General features: G+C 61.2%; 1 protein-coding gene across 1 annotated transcript in view; it reads right to left on the bottom strand.

The window, feature by feature from the left end:
* The window catches only part of RNF123 (ring finger protein 123), a 26,272-nt gene extending 10,442 nt beyond the window's left edge, over nucleotides 1–15,830 (bottom strand). Inside the window, exons 1-26 of the mRNA XM_053669512.1 lie at nucleotides 15,500–15,830; nucleotides 13,519–13,790; nucleotides 13,156–13,240; nucleotides 10,263–10,342; nucleotides 10,036–10,130; nucleotides 9,634–9,688; nucleotides 9,437–9,522; nucleotides 9,101–9,187; nucleotides 8,823–8,890; nucleotides 8,554–8,679; nucleotides 8,045–8,159; nucleotides 7,857–7,961; nucleotides 7,319–7,444; nucleotides 7,113–7,205; nucleotides 6,971–7,044; nucleotides 6,108–6,225; nucleotides 5,869–5,968; nucleotides 5,611–5,672; nucleotides 5,382–5,453; nucleotides 5,044–5,164; nucleotides 4,327–4,428; nucleotides 3,012–3,118; nucleotides 2,564–2,762; nucleotides 2,068–2,213; nucleotides 1,692–1,775; nucleotides 875–982 (exon numbers count right to left, since the gene is read on the bottom strand). Of these exons, the coding sequence (XP_053525487.1) occupies nucleotides 875–982; nucleotides 1,692–1,775; nucleotides 2,068–2,213; nucleotides 2,564–2,762; nucleotides 3,012–3,118; nucleotides 4,327–4,428; nucleotides 5,044–5,164; nucleotides 5,382–5,453; nucleotides 5,611–5,672; nucleotides 5,869–5,968; nucleotides 6,108–6,225; nucleotides 6,971–7,044; nucleotides 7,113–7,205; nucleotides 7,319–7,444; nucleotides 7,857–7,961; nucleotides 8,045–8,159; nucleotides 8,554–8,679; nucleotides 8,823–8,890; nucleotides 9,101–9,187; nucleotides 9,437–9,522; nucleotides 9,634–9,688; nucleotides 10,036–10,130; nucleotides 10,263–10,342; nucleotides 13,156–13,240; nucleotides 13,519–13,600 (2,496 nt within the window). The 5' untranslated portion in view covers nucleotides 13,601–13,790; nucleotides 15,500–15,830. The remainder of the gene's footprint in view (nucleotides 1–874; nucleotides 983–1,691; nucleotides 1,776–2,067; nucleotides 2,214–2,563; nucleotides 2,763–3,011; nucleotides 3,119–4,326; nucleotides 4,429–5,043; nucleotides 5,165–5,381; nucleotides 5,454–5,610; nucleotides 5,673–5,868; nucleotides 5,969–6,107; nucleotides 6,226–6,970; nucleotides 7,045–7,112; nucleotides 7,206–7,318; nucleotides 7,445–7,856; nucleotides 7,962–8,044; nucleotides 8,160–8,553; nucleotides 8,680–8,822; nucleotides 8,891–9,100; nucleotides 9,188–9,436; nucleotides 9,523–9,633; nucleotides 9,689–10,035; nucleotides 10,131–10,262; nucleotides 10,343–13,155; nucleotides 13,241–13,518; nucleotides 13,791–15,499) is intronic.

Below are 15,830 nucleotides of genomic sequence, written 5' to 3'. Positions count from 1 at the left end.
GCGAGGTTCCTAAGAGTTGTGGACAGGCGCCGGACCCTGGTGGTGGGGAGAAGCTCCCTGACAGGGGACATTTCTTCAGGGCTTGAAGGCAAGATGGTCTTCGGCAGGAGAGAGAGAAGGGGCTGAATGATGGCAGAGGAGCCACCAGGAGAAACCGCAAGCAGAGATGGCAGGGCAGCGATGGGACACCAAGAGCCTCGATGAGGACCGGGTCAGGGCCCAAGAAGGTGAGACAGATGCTGACATGGCACCTGGCGAGGTGCGAGAACAGGGAGGGGAGGTAACAAGTCTGAAGGGCCAGGGCCTGGGGCCCAAGCGCGGCCAGAGGGAGCTTGCCCTCTGTCCGCCCCTTGAGGCTGGCTGCCCGGGAGGGCACAGCCTGGTCTTTCTGACTCACTACTGGGTGTCCCCAGTGTCCAGACAGCGCCTGGCACTCTCCAGGCTCTGGGTAGGTGTTACTGATAAGTGGGTGAGTGAGCAAGCAGGAACAACCCAGTAGCCTCAAGGGTGGGATGTGAGTCTGAGAGGAGGGGATGCAAAGGAGGGTGTGGCTCGGGACAGGCCACAGAGCCCCTGGGATGGAGGTGGTGCTCAGGGCGCAGGGAGAATGGGAGGCAAGGAGAGACAGACTCTGCTCAGCCCCAGGGTTTATGAGCTGGAGGGGGACTGGGGAGTCTAAAATAGCCATCTGAGCAAGTTCACAGGTCACGAGAGGTGCCGGGAACGTAGCATGGAACGGGAGGAAGAGGGAGTGTGTGCCAGCGGCCCAGGGCAGCAGGGCACATCAAGGGGCTGGCACCGCCCTGCCCAGCCTGTGGCTCAGCAGTGAGACTGGGGAGGGCAGCAGCCCCTGGCCAAAGCCACCTCTGCTCACCTGGGAATAGACAGTAGCATGGACCCAGGCAAGACGGCGACTCAAGTGGTCCAGCTTCTCTGAGAAAACTTTCTGGCTCTTGGTCAGCTCCTCAAGTATGTCCTTCCTCTGCCACCCAAGGAGAAAAGATGGTCAGGACACACCCCACTCATCCCCGGTGCGTGGGGCAGGCAGAGGGCTGGCAGACCTGGCTCCGCTCTACAAACCCCTCTTCCGCCTTGGACCCACTGCTAAGTCTGTGCAAGCCTTGGGACAGAGCCATGGTCACCCCCTGGAATGTGGAAGTGAGATGCAGCGGGGGGTCCGGGAGCCCCCGCGGGGACACCCCAGGGACTCTGTGATGAACTGCAGGCAGTTGGGGGCAGGCGGCCTGCCAGGGACTACCAGCCTGGGAGTGCTTGGCCCTGCTCCCCAGGCTAGGAGAGCTTCAGGAGGGGCTCGTGGAGCCTGGGGGAGCAGGGCCGCTTCCTGCTGACTCTGCTGGCGGCCAAGGAAGCACTCAGGGTCAAATCCATAATTGATGAGCAGAGTGGGTGTGCTCAGCACTTAGCCGGCCGGGGGTGGGGGAACCTGGCACAGGCCATGGCTGGTTGATGGGGCTCTGATTGTGCCCAACCCTGGTGCCAGGCCCCCCCTCACTGGCCCACTATGGTCAGGGCAGGGGTGGGGACAAGAAAAACTGCTGGGATCACCCACAGGGGCAGGGGCAGGGCCAGGCCAGATTTCCTCTGTGGACTGGCCTGGGGGTCCGACGGGAGCAAGCCGCCCCTCTCCCCCGCCTCCCTCCCAGAGACCCACCTGCCTGTGCAGGCCTTACCCGCTTAGGGCAGCGGCGGAGCTTGTCCTCGGTGTTCCTCAGAGCCATCGCGTACTCGTTGACATCGTCGGACACGCCCACCATCTGCAGCATTGGACACTGCACGTCTGTGGTGACCCCTGGGCACTGCACCCTGGTTTCTCCAGTCCTAGCCTGGACCCCAGCCCTTGCAAGCTCCCAACCTGAGGCCCAGGACCTCCCCCCCCACACAGTGGGCCAGGGTGGGCCGCGGCAGCACTGGTAGGAACCAGTCTTGCTGTGGCACAGCCATGCCCAGGCGTCCCTGCAGACCTGGGGCGCACGTGGGGGCGCATGTACACACGTGCACCCAAACGTGCAGAGCTGCATGCCATGCACTTGGACCCGAGGTCGAGACCTTGCCCAGCTGCTGGTGGACACTGAGGTTGTACATCATGACAGCGCCGTCCAGGACTTCCAGCAGGGAGTTCTCTGTGAGGGGCTGCTCCGGCTCCTCAGGGGGCCGCCCCAGCAGCAGGCCCTCGTTCCAATGGCTGCCTTCAACTAGGGAGGGGGCAAGGCAGGGTCAGGGGCTCGACCTCTCCAGTGGTCTCCTAAGCCTGTGGAGTGAGGACGGGCCTCGCAGCAGGAGAACGGAGCCAGATTCCCTTTCTGGGCCCAAGGAGGGCCTGCAGGAAGAACACGGGGGAGGGGCAGGGCAACGTCCTGCAGCTCCGGGACCTATTTCTGTGGCATCGATTTCCTGCCTCAGAATGTACTCCCCACGCCCTTGAGAGGCTGCCAGGCCAGAGGACTGGCCGGGAAGGGGAGTGCACCCTGTCTTTGCCCAGGGTGGGGGCCATGCACTACAGAAGACCCCTTCGAAGCCATGCCTGGCCCCGCCTGACACCTACTGTCCTCACGGGTCCTCTGCTCTGCGCTCAGCGTGCGGACCTTCACTTTCTCCGAGGCGCTCAGAGGCCGCCGGGGCGTCATCAGGCTCACAGCTGCCGTGCTGAGGAAACGGTTGGCTCGACCCAGGGTTGGAGAGCTGAGCCAGCCAGGCCGGGGCAGGGGCAGCGCACCCCCAATGGCCAGGGCCTGCACGGGGCGCTGTGGTGGAGAGAAGAGGCCAGGTGCCACTTAGCTCCCCAGGACCGGGCCCACTCAGGGCTCCCCTGACTCCTGGGGCTGAGGAGATGGGAGGGGAAGATTTGTGCCTCCACCCACAGCAAGGGCACCGGCCTGCTGAGAAGCCCCCTGCCTGCGTGGAGGGAGAATGGGCGTGTGACACTCCTGCCCTTGTGGAAGGAAAGAGGGACAGCCCAACACAAAGCCCTCTGCCTGCCCCTACCGCGGCACCTGGGCCACAGCTGGGGATGGCTCCTCATCCTCGTCCAGGTCATCCATGGTGGCCGCCTGGAGCTCCAGTGGGTCGATCAGGATGTTGGCCTTGGAGGCAAGGTCGTCTGGGAGGAATGGCAGTAAGGCTCTCAGTGCAGCAGAGGGGCGGGGGGGCTCACGACAGAGCAGCCCAGGGCCACGAGACAGCGCCGCTAGCTGGGTAGGAGGCCTGGCAGGCCCCATTCCCACGCCTGTGCCTCGCCCCTGCACTGACTCCAACTGTCCCACGTGCATCTTGCAGAGGCGTGGCAGCAGGAGGCATCCCCACCACACCCTCCCTGTTGGTCCCCAGTCCCTCTGTCTCTGTCTCCTGGGACTTCAGTCCCCGCCCCCAAGCTACTTGACTGCTCCTTCCTCCTTCTGCTCTATAAACAAAAGGAGACCCAGGGCTGCCCAAGCCTCTGCTCACTTTGCACACCCCCCAGGGCCCAGGCCTCACTACCAACTGGCTCCCACCTTCGTGCTGAGAGCTGACCACACCATCTCTGTCTCCTGACCAGGCCTTGTTCCTGCCTGTGTCCCCGGGCACCTCAAACACACCCAACCTGTCATCTCCGCCTCCTCCTGTAACCCCTCTCCCTGACAGTGCCCCAGCCCCACAACCTCTGGCAAGAAGCCTGGGGACCTAGGGTCCTCCTCGCCTCCTCCCCTTCACCCATGCCCTCCTGTCCTTCCTCTGTTGCCTGGGCAACCAACCACCCTGTCCCCTTTCTTGGCCTTCACAGCCTGTTCTAAGCACGGCAGCAGCCAGAAGGAGTATCTTACAATGCAGACCCCCGCCCTCGTGCCCCTGCTGTGCGATGAGCAGCCAGGCCCTCGGATGGCCCTCGAGACCCCCTGCGGCATCCGCCACTGCTCCCTGCCTCGCACTCCCTCTCTGGCGCACCTGCCTCCCCGCTGTGCTGGCTGGGCACCCGGCTCTCTGTACTGCAGCCACTCCTGCTCATCCCTAAAAGCAGCTCACGCAGTAACTGCACACACCCCCTCCCGACCGGGTGACCTCACCAAGATTCCATGGTCCCCCGTGTCAGCACACCCACCCCCACTTCATTACAGGGCTCCCAGAAGTCACCAGGGGTGGGTGGTCCAGGGAAGGGAAAGCAGGACCCAAGACTGGAGGCAAAGTGGGCAGATCAGCATTTAGGAGCCCCAGCAGGTCAATACTCGGGCGCCCTCTAGTGGACACAGTGTAGCTCAGCACTCCCGGCAGAGCTGGCTCAGAGACGCCTGCCACCCAGGCGGATCTGCTCACTGCCCACAGGCCTGCACTCACCCTTGAGGGTCTTTCGGAGGTGTGAGAGAAGGCCTCCAAGGCGCTGCTGGTCAAAGTAGTCCACCTTGCCATTATAGAAGACCTGGGGTGGGATGTAGGCCTCTGCAAGACGTTGGGCAGCCAGGCCGGCAGTCAGAACCCAGCAGGAAGACCTCCCAGAGGTCTCTTCCTGCAGTCTGGCCCAGCACGGAGAGGACTCCTGGCATTGGTCACCCACCCATCCAGGCATGTAGTGTGGCCTCCTACCACCCCCCACCCTCCACCATTTCAGGTCAGTGCCAGCAACTGTACAACTTGGGTCGGAGGGGGCAGATTGGTTGTGGGCACTCCAGGGAAAATGGGAGAGCCCTGGCCCAACGCTGCAGGGTATCCCCCCAATATAGGGGACCTACAGCTTCCCCTGACCCTTGAGGACTGTGCCCCACAAAAACACAGGGCCCTAGCACCTCGGAGCCCAGCCAAGGTGTCCCCTACAAAGCACTGAAGAGGGCCAGGCAGGCTGGGACTGAGAAAAAGCCTGTGGGGACAGTTGGTGCAAACACAGAGTGCAGGGCTCCTGCTGCCCCGTCGCTGGGGTAGAACTCACTAGGCAGGCGGCCTGGGCAGCTGCTCCCCACCCTCCTCAGCTCAGCACCCCACACTGACACCCTGCCAACACTAAGGCTTGCCCCGTGCCTGGCTCTGCCCAGCCTCTAAGATGAGGCCCGCCCCGCTCACCGTCACTGAAGGAGGCATGAGGGTTGGCAGCCTTGTACTCATCCCAGTAGTAGCGCAGCGCAGAGATCAGCCGGTGCAAGAAGCAGACCATGTACTCGGGAGGGCAAAGCAGGGGTATATTCTGTGGGCACCGGCACAAGACATGCCTCAGTTCCAGCCCAGAGCCCAGCCCTCTCATCCGAGGCCTGCCCCAGGGCCTGGGCTGGGCAGGGAGGGCAGGGAGGGCAGGGGCCAGGGCTCAGGAGAAGCGAGGCAGGCTGAGAGGTGGTAGAAGCCCAGGGTGCAGACCCGGCCACACAGCCAGGGGACTATGGTAGGCAGGCCTAGCGGACACCTACCCCCCGGCTGCTGGCATTCTCCTGCAGAAATTTCCGGAACTTGGTCAGGAAGATGTATCTAGAAGCTTCACCCTTCAGGGGAAGGACAAATAACATTGTGATAGGATGAGGATGCTGGCCCCAGGCTGGACTAGCTCAATGCCACGCCTGGGCCTGGACTCTGGTGGGAACCAGAGTCAGCCCTGCCCTCCCAGCCAGGCACCCACACACGTGTCTCAGAGCCACTCACCCCATTGTCATCTTTATTGTTCAACAGCAGCTTCAAGACCTGGACCTGCAGTTCTTCCACCACTAGGGGTGGGGTGGGGGGAGGACACGGAGCCCTCAGCAGAGTCCCGCCCTCAGGCTCCCAAGGGTAGGAGGTGGCCCGGGCTCAGGTGGGGCTCCAGGGACCCCGGGGACCAGGAACCCCAGGGACCAGGGACCCCGAGCCCAGCCTGGGCATGGCCACTACCAGGTGCCCCACTCTGGCCCAGGCAGGCCTGACCTTCGATGCGTTTCTTGAGTCTTTGGCAGCCCCGCTCGTAGGCACGCCTCCGCAGCCGCTCCTCGGCGGTCTCATCCTTCATCTCCTTGCCGTCTTTGCCCTAGGCATGGACAGGGGGGAGGGGACAGAAGGGCTAGACTGGCACCCCCCGCCCTGGCCAGGACTACGGAAGGGGTCAACCTGCAGAGCACTCCCCTTAGACAACCCCGGCTGACCCCGCCCCCTCCCAGTCTGCCCACCTCCTTGCTGGAACGGTGGGGCCACCAGGTGGTGGGGATGAGCTCCTGCAGGCCAGCCTCCTCCACGCGCAGCGGGCTCTTGATGTGGAAGAAGACAGCAGACCGCAGCACGTCGAAGCTAGTGCTTGTCAAGGCAGAGCTCTGCTCACCCAAGGGCACACCCCCACCATGAGTCCTCCCAGGAAGCCCTGCAAAAACCCACCTGCCTCCATTGTGCCCGTCTCTGCATGAGCCCAGGAGGGCCGTGGCTGCCAAGCCCGCCAAAACCAATCTCCAGCAAGTGAGAGATAGAGGCCTGTCACAGGGACAGATTCCTGTGGGACAGGCTGGAGAAGGAAGGGCCTGGTGGCCTCCCTGTCACGCAGCTTTGTTTCTGCTTCCTGGAGGCTGAAGACCCCAGAGAGGGAAGACGGCTACTAGCACAGGCTGCACGACCAGGGGCCCAAGGCTCCTCTCCTTTCTATTCTGTTCATGCATACCTGACACTCGGGAAGCAGGAAGAGCCGACTTCTAGAAGATCTCGGGGAGCCCCTGACCTGGGACCCAGATAAAGGTGCAGTGGTTTGGCTGAAAGGGCACAAGGCCCTGGTGGCTCCCCAACACCTGTATGCAGCCCAAGAGTCTGCAGCCAGCTGGAGATCCCTGCTTGGGCCGGCCAGCTGGCTAGCCGGGCCTCTGCCCTGCCCTCCTCACTTTGTAGAGAAGGCGCTCGGAGGGCTTGTCCTGGAACAAGGACTCACATACTGGGGGGCTCTGGTCCTCCCTGGGGACCCCTAGCCAGAAGCACACTGCATCATCCACCCACGGCCTCTGTTGACCACAGGGGACACGTTTGGTCCACTGGGCAGCAAGTGGAAGGATACAGAACGTTGCTGAGCAGAAACTTGCGGGACTTCTCATGCCTCAGGACAGCGACGGTGAGCTGCAGGTAGCGGATCTGTGGGGAGGGGATGCTCAGAACGGGCGGTGCGGCCCAGGGTGCAGGGCAGCAGCACGAGTGCACACCTGCAGGCTCAGGTCCGGGACGATGGGCGAGAACCGGTACAGCCGCAGCAGGGACATCATCAGCTGCTTGAGGCAGTCGTGCACCTCGTAGTCCTGGGGGGAGAGGTCAGGCTGTACACCTCCTGGGCCAAGGGCAGCCATCCCCTAGAGCCTCCCCGCCAGCGGAGCCCGACCCCCGGCCCGAGGCCTGAGCCCAGGAGCCTCACCTCCATGAAGAGCCACAGGAGGTCCAGCACCTGGCGCACCACAGACTGTGTCTTCGCGGGGGTGCCCGCCTCCATGACACCCAGCAGGAAGTTCGTGAGCACGGCCTCTACCAGGTACACCTTGCGCTGCTCCAAGGACAGGCACAGGTGAGGCAGTGGCACCTGTGCCGCAGCATGAGGCCAAGGCCACAGGTACAGGAGGACCTGTGGGTCCCCTTGAGCAACCCCGAGATACAGATGCCCCTTCTGGGGTCTGACTGAGACACAAGGGCCACTGCCCCACAGCCCGCTGGGGCTTTGCTCCTGCAGTTGCCCTGGCCTGTCACATTGTCACCCCTCGACTTCTTTGTGGGGCATCCCTGAGATGCTCAGCTGGAAGTGTCTCCTTTGCTGGGCAATAGCCATGAGGTCTGAAGGCTCTGGCCACATGGGGCCCCTGCCAGGCGAAGGTGCAGAGCTCACCCACTGGGGTGGCGCAGCCCCTAGCACAGGCTCCTCTAGCACGGCCTGCCCCACCCCCTCCTCAACGTCCCCTCACCAGCAGCGGAGCAAAGTGGTGGAAGATGTGGGCCAGCGTGAGCAGGACAGTGGGCTGGCCCTGCAGCTGCCACTCGGAGCTCTCCTTCTCCACCAGCCGTCCCTCCTGTGTGTGGAGAGGAGAGGGGACTGTGAGAGGCAGAGGGTGGCAGGCGGCCCCCAGCTCCCCTGGCCCAGGCCCTGGCTCACCATGGGGTCCAGCTCCACACTGAGCACTGCCCGGAAGCAGCCCAGCAACCTCTGTGCTCGCGCCAGGTCCGCCCGCGGCGGGTCCTGCAGGGGCCGGTAGCCCGCTACTGGGTAGGTGCCACAGAGTTAAGCCAGCACTACCACATCTGTGCTCAGACAAACCTGCGCCCGCCCCCCCCCCCCCGCTCCGCCGAGAGCCCTGCGGAGGGGCCTGGGCTCCTGTGCCGCCCCACAGCCTCCTGGCACCCCTCCCCCACTTAGCCTCCACAGGGTGATGCTTCCTTTGCGACTTTGTGCCCTTTGTCTGTTCAGCTGAGAGGATAACGGTACCCACCTAACAAGGTTGCTACCAAAACTGCTGTCTTTGGCCCCCACCGAAGCAGTGCCCCATGCACTCCTGGTGGCAGCCAGGGCCCACCCCCAGCCCACAGAGCCCCTGGGGCAGAGAGCCCCCTTGGCTTCCCTGAGACCTTCTGAGCAGCTCCAAAGCCTCCTTCCAAAAAGGATATCGCAGAGGACGGCTGCCGAAGTTGAAGGCCACGGACTCCTTGAAGGAGAGGCTGATGGCTGGGAAGTAGGCCATGCCTGGACCCCGGGAAAAGTTCTCGAAGGCGGTGCCCAGTGACACGCCATTCCTGCAGTGGAAGGGAGGGCCTGTGAGCCTGCACCAGGGCCCCACTGGGGCTGTCCTCCGCAGGCTACCCCCCTCGGGAAGCCGAGGGCAGCCTGTGCCCCCCCCCCACGAGGCCGGGTCTGCCGAGAAAGGCAGGAAACTCACAGGCAGAAGGACAAAGCGCCGTCATCCAGGTCGATCAGGCAGCTCACAATGTCCCCCGCAGCCCACGCCTGCCAGGGCAGGAGACCTCACAGGTGCGCAGTGGCCCGGCGGCCCACCTGCTCTGCCCCAGCGCTGCTTCTCCATTACCACCCAGAGGACACCTGCATCTCTGTCCCCTCCCTGGTGCCCTACAGCCCCACATAGCTGCCCAGTGGCTCCTGACAAGCTGTGGAAAAGGACTTCGGGCAGGTGGGCCCCGGGGGGGACTCGGCCCTCACCTTGCCATAATTTGTCGTGGTCACGTTCCACTTGCGCACCCGGTTGCCATCATAGGCGTAGGAGTTGTGTGTGTCTCCGACACCCTCCTAGGGAGGCAGGTCTGTGAGGCCCAGGGGAGGTGGGCAAGGGCAAGGCCAGAGCCCACCAGCCACCAACCTGGGGCTCTCATGGCTTGAGACAAGGCTGCTGAAGCTCTGAGGGAAGGAGGAAGGGCTGTTCTGGGGCTGGGCTGCCCTGCAGTGGGGTGGGGCACACTCCTCCAGAGGGTGGTCGGGCAAGGGTCTGGGGGCTGCAGCAGCACGAGGCCTCCCTGGGAAGGCCCCTCCTATGCATACCTCCTGATTGAAGCGGCAGTTGATGGTGCACCAGCCGATCTGCATGAGGCCCTGGGAGGAGATGAGCACCTCGTAGACCCACTTCCCTAGAAAAAGCCAAGTCAGGCTCCGCAGGGAGACCAAGGCTGCCTCCCACCTTAGGCCCGGGCCCTCCGACGTCCTCCTGACTCTGGGCCCACAGAACAGCACGGCCTCACCTTTGTACACACACGTGGTAGAACGGATGGTACCGAAGTTGCTGTGTCCAATCACCTAGGTGAAGAGAGGGCTGGTGAGCCTGCACCCGGGCTCAGAGTGCCTTCCTGCGGGAGAATGCCCCATCCCCCACTCGGCCCATCTTGGTGGTGTGGGTCTGTCATGCCCGAGCAGGGCCTAGGCCTGTGTCAACAGGGATTCTGAGCCAGGAGCATGATGGGAGGGGCTCATGGCTACACTGGGTAGAGCTTGGGGCTGCAGTACCTCCAAGAGGGTTTCTGGGGTATGTCAGGAGGGTTTGGGGGCTGAGAACTCAATGGGCCACATCAGGAGGATCTGATGTCCGGCCTTAGGGCTGTCAAAAGGAGCTTGGACCCGAGGTCCCAAACTTTGCCCTCACTCACCCCCAGGAGGTCATCATCCACCAGAAGCAACCCTTCGAAGCCACTTGTGTGATCCAGGACTACAGTGGAGGGGCCAAGCCGTCCTTCCACCTGTCCTGCAGAGGGGAGAGGCGGGTGTGGGGTCAGGCGGCACACAGGGTCAGGTGACAGTGCGCAGAGGGCCCTGCGTGAGCGTGCCAGGGCAGCCCCGGGGGCCCGCCAGTCCCATTGCAGAAGCTGCCACATACCCTGGCTCTCCTCATCCTCACTGTCCACCTGCAACAGCTGGTCCAGATGTTCTGGCAGGTTCTGGAAGTTCAGGGGTTTCCTGAGAAGAGCAAGAGGCTGCGAGGGGCCCAAAAGTCCTTGGAACCAGCCAGATGGCACTAAACCCCTCTCCCACTCCCTGTTCCCTGAGACTCAGAGGGTGGCTGCCCAGACTCCAGAAAGAGGGCTGTGCCTAGTCCTGGTTCAGGCATGCTGGAGGTCAGAAGGGTAGACTGTCTGGCACACTAAAAATTACGACTGGCTCAACGTGGGCTGCCTCTGGACTGTTTAAAAAAGGAAGAGCGCCCTCTAAGCCTTAATTCCCTCATCTGTAGGAAGGAGCAAGAGCTGTACGTCAGATACGCTGTGAAGGCTCCAGGGAGAACCGGTGCTCCCCTCTCGAAGGCAGCCATGTTAATAATGCCCATGAAAGGAAGGCTAGGAGGGATGCACACCCCTGAGTGGTCAACATCGAGGACAGCTAGTCCAGCCCGACCCCAGCCCTGCACTTCCGTCGGGACCAGGCTTGCAGTCTCCCCACCACCCAGTCAGGGAAATCTGTGTTGAATCAGACCTGTCCTGGCAGTTGGAAGGGCTCACCCTTCTGTGCTGCTGGCTGGCTGCGCTTTAGCAACCTGTACAGGCCAGTAGAGCACGTGACCGCCTATCTGCCATCTGCCCCAAAGGGATGGGGAAATCTGCCCGAGTGGTCCTTCACCCTCCCAGCACACATTCTCAGGGGAGAAAGGGCTCTGTCTCATGCCAACCAGCTCTGCCCTGAGCTCAGCTGCTAAGAATAGCAGGGAACAGGGTGGTGGAGACTAACACGTCTGAGGCAGAGAGGAGGCCCAGTGCCCAACAGGATCCAGGCCGCAGAGCACCAGCACCTGCTCTTCCACCTCTACTCCCAGATCCCACCCCCTTCATCTGCCTGGAGAGTAGTGTCTGGAAGGGGATGTAGGTGGGTCAAAGCACCCATTCTCTGACAAGGCAGCCTCAACCCAGGCTCGGGGACCACATGCTCCTCCCGACTGTGAGCTACTACTGACCCTGAGCTGTGGAAGGTGGAGATGCACAAAGCTGCGTCTCCGTATAATTATATGGTGGTGGCCACAGAATGGGGTGCTCAGACAGTAGTGGTAAAGGCTGCAGCCAATCTCATCTCTGAGTACCCCAATCAATGGTCCAGGGACAAAGGAGGCTTCCTCAGTAGTTCCTCCCGGCCCATACTCGGAAGCACTGCTCTGGTCTGGTGCCTACTCACCAGAGCAGCTTGTGGGCAGGCCACCTGGGACTCAGCTCCTCTCAGCACCTGCAGCACTGCCCATATGGCCAAGCCTAGCACCGCCTGCCCAGGTCCTTGCTCAGAGCTCTCCGTCCACATGGCCACTGATGGATGGCCCTGCCACCTGCTCTCCCTCCTGGCAACCACAGCACCCATGGCAGCAGGACGGTTTGCGGTGTCACATGAAGTACAGATCAGATGGCCCTGGGAGCAGGCCAGGACTGGGGCTTGGGCGGAGGTGGGCAGCACCCTCCAGAAGTAGGAACCCCTTGGCCACCACAGCCGCTTAAATGGAACAGACAGCTGCTGCCCTTTGTGCTCTGTGCCTGCCCAGAGAGCAGAGACTGAGGAAGATGGAACAGGCCAGGCTGGCAAGAGGTTGAGTGGTAGGGACACCCAGGCCTCCCAGTTAGGAAGCAGCGTTTGCAAAAAATAATTTAGCAACAATCTTAAAAGTGACTGCAGCTCAAATATTCTAGCCACATGATTCCAAGCCTGGGCACCCTCACACCATCATTGACAAAAGCAAAAGCCCTTCTAAGCCAGGGAGGGCATGGCTAAGGGATGACCCCTGACCTGAAAAGACACCAACCAGGATTAATTTGTAATGCAGGAAAACACTCAGAGGACACCGTCTGGTGACAAAAATAGGACTTAAACTTCTGAGTATTTTTAGAGGCGAGGGGTATGTCCATTATGTGGATGGTAGTGATGGTTTCACAGAATATTAAAACTCATTTTAAATACATGTGGTTTATTATATGTCAATTATTCCTCAGTAAAACTTTTTTTAAAGTGCTGATGGTGACAAAATTTTTTAATGAAAAAAAAAAAAAATGTTTGCCCTGGCTGGTGTGGCTCAGTGGATTGAGCACCAGCCTGCAAACCAAAGGGTCACTAGTTGGATTTCCAGCCAGGGCACATGCCTGCGTTGTGAGGCAGGTCCCCAGTAGGAGGCTTGTGAGAGGCAACCACGCAATGATGTTTCCCTCCCTTTCTTCTTCCCTTCCCGCTCTATAAATAAATAAATAAATAAATCATCTTAAAAAATGTTTTTCTATACTGCATAATCCAAACTACATCGATTATGAGATACAAAAACCCTGCCCAGGTAGTCATGTTAAAATGATGACACAACAGGTGCTTTTTCTTCCTCTATGTTTCTGCTAAAACATACTTGTAACTTTGATATAGATTAAACTTAAGTGCATTAAACGTGCAAGGAAAAGGGGCTGGTGAGGTCTGTACTTTACAGATCCAGGCTGAGGCTACAGGACCAGGGTGGGGAGAGGTGTGGGCAGATGCACACAGGACCAGATGCCGACTGTGGAGTAGGGGCTACTCTGAGTGCTGACCAGGCACTGCCCCTCTGACCCCCAGAAGTCCCTCAGAAGGAAGGTACTAGCACTGCCAGAAGAGAAAGAAGTGGAGCCCAGAAGGCAGACACTCTGGCCAAAGGTCTCACGGCCAGGAGCAGCAGTGAGAATGGAACCCAAGCCAGCCCACCCAGAGCCGGGCCCCCTTCCCCACAGGCAGCCTCCAGCCTCTGGTCTCCTGCAGAGGAGGGAGGCCTACCTACCAGACCATACCTGCTGGTGGCTGCAGTGGGTGCCTGGTCAGGAGAGGAAAAGACTCGGTGCAGGTAGTCATTCAGTAGCTTTTCGTGCACAATGCCTGGGCCACAGGGCGGAGGGGGAGAAGGGTCATATGTCAGTGCATCTCTCAGCTCTGTGGACCCCAGAGGCTCCTGGTCCTGGGCCAGCCACAGGGGTGAGAAGAGCAGTCCTGTTGGGGGCACTGCTCCATGGCAGCTGGTGGGAAGGAGCTGGCTGGCAGGCACAAGGGGCACAGCTCGGCCTGAGGCTCACTGGACCTGTGGCTTTGCTGCCTTTGTCTCTTCCCTCTCTTTCCCTCAACATAAGGAACCTCCTCCCTTGCCTGCCAGCCCTTACCTGTGACCCTGGATTTCTCAGCATCTGAGGTCAGCCTATAGTTCTTGCGGGAGAAAGACATGCCGGCCCCCTTGGATGCCATACTTCATCTCCTGTGGGCAGCCAGTGGTCCTGGAGGCCGAGCCAGAGGCGGAGACTATCTGAAGCCAGTCAAGGGCTCCCACACTGACCTCGGTCCTGGGTGGCGGGAAGGCTTGGGCGCAGGTGAGGCCAGGTGCATGCACTCAGACACGTACTGACTCGAGGAGGAGGAAAGCAGGGACTCCAGCTTCCTATGTAGGGAGGGAGGGGATTTAGGACCCCATGTGACAGGCCCGTGTGACAGGGCCCCATAGAGAGGTGCCAGACATATATACGTTTGCTGGAGCAAACTAAATGCCTAAACCCTGGGAAAATCAGACCAAAGTGTCCACAGTGAGGTGGCCTAGGAGCAGAGCCCTTATGTCCCTCTCAGCCATCAGCCACAGCGGGTCCAGCTCATATCGAGAAGATTCAATATACCTTACACCACACTCCCCCAAGTGTGTTTCCCCACCCAGAGCTGGGTGCCGTCTTCAACTACAAGTCCTGTGGACACCTAAGGCCAAGATTCCCTCTTCAGCTCCAGGATCCTCCCTCCTCATGTCCAAAGCCCTGCTAGTTCTCTTGTTCCCACGTGGGCACACACCGCTGCCCACCCTGTCAGAGCACTACCTGCACCCAGTCTTCCTCGTGAACCCTGCTGGTCTTCCCACTGCTCTCCACCCCCCACCAGGGTGCTGCAACAGCTGCTTTAAAAGCTGCGAAGTCGCTGGAGCCAGCCTGATGGCCTCAAGCCGTCCTGTCCAACACAGCAGCCACTAGCCACAAGTGGCCACTCTAATTTGAAGTTAAAATTTTCTAACATTCAATTTCTCAGTTATATTAGCCACATTTCAAGGATTCAGTGGCCACATGTAGCTCGTGGTTACTATACTACACGCTGCAAATACAGAACACTTCCCTCATCCCAGAAAGCTCCACTGGACAGCACAGGTCTGGAGCCCGGCCCCCCAGCACTGCCTTAGACAGCCCTCCCTCCTATGCAGCCGGTCTCTTCTTATCTCACCCCCAACAGGTCCTCTGCCCCCATCACACGCCCTTGCCCATTCCCGGGCCGAACCACGCCAGCCCCTCCGGAAGGTGACTCTCCCGCCCTACCGCCCACCGCGGGCCCTCCATGGGCGTCCATGCCCGCGGCCTCTCTCACACCAGGGCAGGTGCAGGAAATTAGATTCGATCACTCATTTGGTCAGCAAACCTTCCAGACATCTACTCTGGGTGTGTCGGGTGCTGAGGACCCAGGTGAGAGGCGGACCCTAACTCTGCTCGGGGACTCCCTGCCCAGCCCCGCCGAGACCCGGGATCGGAAGAGAACCAACCCCATCCCGGAGCCCAAGGGCGCGGAGGGCAGCGCATGTCTCCCCCAAGTCGGCTCTGCCCGGCCCGAAGATCCGGAGGATCCTCCAAGCGAGCTCCAGTACGGAGCCCCGCACCACAGGTTGAGACACTCTCGCACTGGACGAACCGGGCCTCGAGGGGAGCCATAGGGACCCGCCCCGCTCCGAGCCGGGCCGCCCCTCACTCACCCCCAGCCTCCGCCGCGGCGCCCCGGCTCACAACATCCGCCCAGCCTCTCGGCTACGGCGCGCGTCCGGGGTCAAACTAAGCGCCCGCCGCGCACGCGCAGCGGCCCGCGACTGGCCTCCACCCGGACGCCCCTTCCGCCACCTGCAGCCCAGTTGTTCTGGGCTTCTACCTCGCTCAACCCCTGCCCGCATGGGAAGAGCTCCTAGCCTAGTCATATCGGAACACAATGTCCTAACTGGGAGCCCCTGGCCGCCTATCCAAACTCCCACCCGTCCTTAGGGGACCAGATATCCCCTAAGGAGGCCGTTCCTGCCAGGTCTCTGCTACCTGTTACCCCCACCTCCCTTCAGGCTAGACGGGTGGCCCGGCTCACCTTCCCTGGGATGACACCTATGGTGGGGCAAGGGTGTCCTCTCTGGGCTCTGCTGTCGGGGGTGTGGGCCCATCTACCTAAGGCTGGAGCCAATAAGTCAGCAAAAGGCGCAGGCTGCTTTGCAGCTAGGGCAAGGAACACTCTCCCAGGGAAAACAGGCTCAAAAAGCTTTAATATCATCACCCAGGGGCTGCAACCTAGGCCTCTGGCTGCAAAGCTGCCCTTCCCTTCAGAGCCCCTAGGCTGCAAGGGGACTCCGCCTCGACTCCAGGGCATCTGGAGTCCCCACTGAACCTTCTCAACACCTGCCCACTACATAGGGAGTCCTCTC

The sequence above is a fragment of the Artibeus jamaicensis genome, unplaced genomic scaffold, assembly GCF_021234435.1.
Source record: "Artibeus jamaicensis isolate MK-2021 breed Jamaican fruit bat unplaced genomic scaffold, CSHL_Jam_final contig_519, whole genome shotgun sequence".
NCBI lineage: Eukaryota > Metazoa > Chordata > Mammalia > Chiroptera > Phyllostomidae > Artibeus > Artibeus jamaicensis.
Note: the sequence above shows the minus strand (reverse complement) of the source record. Positions and strands in the feature narration are given on the sequence as shown.